This window comes from Zerene cesonia, chromosome 7 (assembly GCF_012273895.1).
Source record: "Zerene cesonia ecotype Mississippi chromosome 7, Zerene_cesonia_1.1, whole genome shotgun sequence".
NCBI lineage: Eukaryota > Metazoa > Arthropoda > Insecta > Lepidoptera > Pieridae > Zerene > Zerene cesonia.
Window position 1 is genome coordinate 561,129 of NC_052108.1, and position 5,450 is coordinate 566,578.

At 33.0% G+C, this 5,450-nt stretch overlaps 1 protein-coding gene across 1 annotated transcript in view; it reads left to right on the top strand.

Moving 5' to 3' along the window:
- The window catches only part of LOC119840892 (disks large-associated protein 5-like), a 7,038-nt gene extending 3,616 nt beyond the window's left edge, over positions 1-3,422 (top strand). The window contains exons 6-9 of the mRNA XM_038367667.1: positions 233-389; positions 691-884; positions 1,758-1,832; positions 2,305-3,422. Of these exons, the coding sequence (XP_038223595.1) occupies positions 233-389; positions 691-884; positions 1,758-1,832; positions 2,305-2,706 (828 nt within the window). The 3' untranslated portion in view covers positions 2,707-3,422. The remainder of the gene's footprint in view (positions 1-232; positions 390-690; positions 885-1,757; positions 1,833-2,304) is intronic.
- Positions 3,423-5,450: the final 2,028 nt, after the last annotated feature.

Below are 5,450 nucleotides of genomic sequence, written 5' to 3' on the forward strand. Positions count from 1 at the left end.
AGGTTCTCACCACTGAGCCACCACTGCTATGCATAAAAACTATTATTTTGTTTAATTCACTTCAAGATTTTAATTTATTGCAATGCTGCATTGCCACAATTTTACCAATGTCCTGTAGTGTATCATACAATAGGTTTGTTCACCCCCAAAGAGTTTTTGATGAGCCGAAAATGTTTAAAGTTTCACAGTTAACACATTTATCCATTATTTGAAAGTTAATATTGCACTTCAGGTGGTGAATGTAGACATGCGCTTCAAGAAGCTGGACGAGATGAAAGCACGGAGCTGGTCAGTGGAGGAGCAGCCGGTGGAGAGAAGGAAGAAGGTGGTCAGCAAGCCAAAGACCAGCAAACCGGCTGCCACAAGTCGCTTGAGGGATATGATTGCTGGTTTGTTTATGTCATTAACTTGGAACTCACATGTCCTACAAATGTTAGACATTTGATGCAGGATTTGTTATTAGTAATGACTGACTGATACAAGAAATTAAAATAATCCTAAATTATTTAGATATTTTCAAATAATCTGAAACTCTCATTTTTTCATTCCTTAAAAGCTCCTTAACATTGTTAAAAAAAATTTTTTTGATTACACAGGATTTATATAAAGAAAGAAATACAATATTGTGCGACTGTAATTAAATTAGTTGACAAATTTTAAGCAACTTTTTCACAAATTTTTAAATTTCAGCCGCCCGCAAAGCGAAGAAAGAACAAGAGCCCAAAGTGGAAGAAACTCAATCAGCGGACGACAGTAAGACGTTCGAAGCCGGCTTCTTCAGCGTGCGGTCGCCGGTTCGGTGCCCGCCGCTGAGCACACCGAACAAACCCACTCTGTTGAAAGCCGTGCTGTCCAGTGAGGCGAAAAAGGCGTCCTCTTCTAAGGTATTTGTGATGTTAAATCGTTTTTAAGGGATATTTTGTATTGTGATTGCAGATTTAATGTTTTTGAGACCTCATGACAGTCATTCATCATGAATTAAATGAAATTAGTGAATTAAAAACTAAAATAATTATTTTGATGTGAATCTATTTTGCTATGATTGATATATAATTTGTTAGCTTGTCATGCCACTGACTCTTGAAAGTCTACTCTAATCATTAAATATATATATACTAGCTGCACGCCCCAGATCCGCCCGGGTAGTCATTTATCGTAATTGAAATATTATAAAATATCTCATATGTTAAGTTGGATCAAAGTACGCATGATGTGCAAATTTGATTAAAATCGCTTGAGTAGTAGGAGTCCATCGCGGAAAAACAATGCGGCGTGAAATAGTGGCATGCCACTGTGTTTCGTACGGTGAGTGGGGGAGCCGGAGGCCCGTTTCCTTTTCCTCATCCGTCCCAGTCCATTCCTTATTACCAGTCGTCAATCCTTTCCCTTTCCCTTACCCCCTAAAGGCGGGCAGCGCATCCGCAGAGACACTAACTCTGCGAATGTTCATGGGCGCTGGTGATCATTTACCAGGCGAACCACCAGTTCAGTTGCCCACAGTTGACATAAAACAACGTGACACGTAATTGATATATATGAAGATATAATATGGGAAAATTTCACACTATATATCGAAAGTTTTTAGATGTGTACTTAATTATAAGGTGAATTTTTAATCTCTAATATATTTTACAATGCTTCATCTACAATTGTTTAGTTGTAGTATCAAGAAAAGATATACTTAAAATAGTATACGTAAGTAGTATTTGTATTCTCAATTACAATTAAATAATAATACATTGTATAAAATTCCACAGAATTCCGCATCGTTTGCAATGCTGCGCGCGTCTATGTTCGGCAAAAGTGTGGAACAAGACCCCACTTCTGTTGAAGTGAGTAACATTATAAATAATCATTATTACATAGTAGTGTTAATTTATTCTTTATAGTACATATCACCGAAAAGAAAAAAGAACAATAAATTTTCGGTATAAAAAACATATGTACTAAAAGGTACATATGTATGTTTATTTAGATCTTTAAAACTACATGGCGGATGGGGTTTTGATGGTGTTTTTTTTAATAGATAGTGTGATTCAAGAGGAAGATGTATAACTATAATAATATCTATTTAAATACTCCGAATTGAACGCGTAAAAACCCGCGGGCACTGGCTAGTTACCAATAATTACAAGAAAATTCTTTAGTTTATTCTTTCCTGCGTTCATAAGTGAAGTCCCGAGTCCCCTAGTGGGGTATGGGGCAGATGATGTAGGTAGTGTGAAATAGGTGATCAGCCTTCTGTGTGCTGCCAGACCACGGACTGTTAGTTAAGTTAATGGTTCACTTTAATTTTTCTTCCAGGAAAACCTAATACACACACCTGTTAACCTACACGCAACACCGGGACGTAGCATTCTAAAATCCGGCACCGCCCAATCGAAAAAGTCGATCAAGTGCGTTCTCTTCGATAGTTCTGATACTGACATTCTAGATCATTCCATAGACAAGAATATGAGCGGGATACAGCAGTTGGAAGATACAGAATTATCGATGGAACTCGAAAAAGAGAATAGAAAGAAGTTGGTAAGACAGGATGCGGTCGAGAGGAGTCCTATCATGACAAGGAATAGGAGAAAGAGTCTGCAAACGCCGAACAAAGAAGAGATTGTGGAGGATAAGAAGATATTGCAAGAGAGTAATATGAATGCGACGTCGCGTACTCGGCGTTCTACACGCAAGAAGTCGCTAGTGGAAGTGGCGTAGTGTACAAGTGTACAAGTTTAAATGTGTAAATTCTAAGGCATTTATAGTGATTTGATGAAATGATGCAAATTTGTTTGTGTTGTAGCATATTTTGCGCTACAGTTTGTTCTGCCATTGTCACTAATTTGTAGGGTTGTCATAATGTTTTATTTAGCATAAATAACAGGTGTGTGACAACCCTGGAGCTGTGTGTGAACCTTCAGTCACTGTATTAATGTTACAGTTATATCACTATATAACTTTTTCTTGTATATTACTTCCATTATATTCTTGAAGATTTTACTGGTTGTTCAAGGCTGTATGAGTATTGTAGAGCACCAGTGCTTTTAATATAAACTCCTCTTGCATAGGGAACAATCGGTTATTCATCAAACATTAAGAAATATGTCATAACAATGAACAAATAATAAGAGTTCACGTAGTAAAGTGTTGTAACACTTACAAATAAAAATTGATGAAGACGCAACAAATATAAATTTATTAAATAGGCAATCATCCTTTTGTAAATTCCCCAACTGACTTACAAATAAGTTTTTCAAGAGCTGTTTGTTGTTATTTTAAACTGCTTAGACAACCCTGAAATTGCCTTCATTCACATATGAAATTATTATTCATAAACTGCTTACACATAGATTAAATCGGCTGGACTAATGCATTGTATTTTAACCTGACTTTCGACAACGATTAAAGCCCTCAATTCAGTAACTTTTTTTAACTTGTTTTATTAATACTTTATTCTTGACTATTAAAATTGTGGCTATGACGTTACTGTAAACTAATAATTTTGATTTAGTTTTTATTAGATTTGACATATTATGATTATGAATTAATGTTGGGAATTTTTAGTATTTAAATTGTTGCTGTAGCAGTATCATGTCTATTTTTATGTTAATTTTACAAGTTTTAGATAAAACTAAATGAGAAAAATCTTACATGAAGCACATGAAACATATTTTATTAAATAATATTATAATTATACGAATTTATACTCCTGAATTTAATACAATTTCTCTTCTATCAATATATATAGGTACTTTATTCTATTTCATGTGATGCTAATTTGTAAACACCGATGTCTTTCTTTAAATATTCAATTGTTTGTGTGATAAAACCTTTTTAAATTTGGAGTATTGGATTTATAATAGTATAATTAAATTACGATTTCATAAAACAATGATTGTACCAAACTGAAAGTGTTCAGGTTTTTATACCAAGTAAATTTGTAAAAGTATACATATACTATCCTTTACATGCCCTTGTGTTAAGAGCTAGAAGACCCGGCAATCAATATAATTAAAATGAAGAAAATCAAGCAAAAATGTTTCTCCCCCATTCTCTATGGGATGAAACATAGAAAAAAGTCAATAAAGTGGTTTTTGTTATGTTGATAGTGTTTATGGTAATTAGGACATTGATATATTTAAAGTTTAGTTTAGAAATAATTGTGGAATGTTGCTGTGTGACGGTTTGTGCCTTGTTTATTGTAATGTGTATAATTTTATATAAATAAAGATATAAGACTAAAGTATTGTTTTACTTAAACTAAAACAAAATTGCCTCCTAATTATTGAAAGGTCGTTCAAAAATTCATATTATGTCGTTGGGTCGACATAATATGAAACTTGTATTGAAATTAACACTATTTCGCTGTAGTAATGTTGAGAGTATTGTATCGCTCATTTAAACTTGCTTGATACACGCATGGGCAGAGTTTTGCTTCAGACAATTTTTCAAGTGTGAAAAGCTATTTATGTTCTTCAATACTTGCATAATCTATAATAATTATTATTTTAGGCTATATTGGATATGTCGTAGTAAAATTATAAACACCCTTTTATTACAATCCCGCAGGATGGATTTCTAGATTCTGATTGGCGAGATTGTAATCTGTCGATAATTTGTGTTAGTCAAATACTGCTTACTAAATAACGCATTATTTTCTGTATATACTGATAGATTGTAATCTCGCGAGTTACATTGACTAACAGTTTTATATGAATATTATTAGTACATTATATAGACCTATAGAATTTACTGTGTTTATGAAATATAAATACACAACCCTTGTTCAAAATTATATGAAAATATAAGTCTTGGAAAATACAACATAAATCTTTATATATAAATTATTTGCATCACCCACTAAAAATGTTGAAATTTATATGTTATCTGTACTATAAATTTATACGGCAATAGCGGTTCGCGCCAATTTGTATGATAGTAGATAAGACATCCTGGCGCGAACCATTGCCCTATTTAGCACACTGCCAAATTGCTCGGTATTGGACAACCGAGGATCACGAAGATGTAATGTTTAAATATGCATTATTAACATTAAAAATAATCTTAATGATAAAATATCAACCGAGACTGAATAGATTATTTATGTAATTATATATTTATAAATTGGGAAATACATTTTCGAAGTATTTTTCTTATTACCCACCCACGATAGAACGAGAGTTATGTTTTCAAGTGTTTGTATTGATGAATGTATATTTTTTGGCACTCTTTAGAGCCGTATTTTTATGTGAGTTGTGCCAATATATTCGTTCTGGTCGTGAATTGGGTACATAAAAAAAAACAAAATTTAGGATTATTGGCAGCAACAAATACATCGTAAAATAAAGATTTTTGTAAGTGATCACGTAAATAGATAATTTTCAGTTTTAAAAATCACATCACACTTCACACTAATAATATAAAACTAAATCCTTTTATTTCACAATATATTTAGCAGTCTG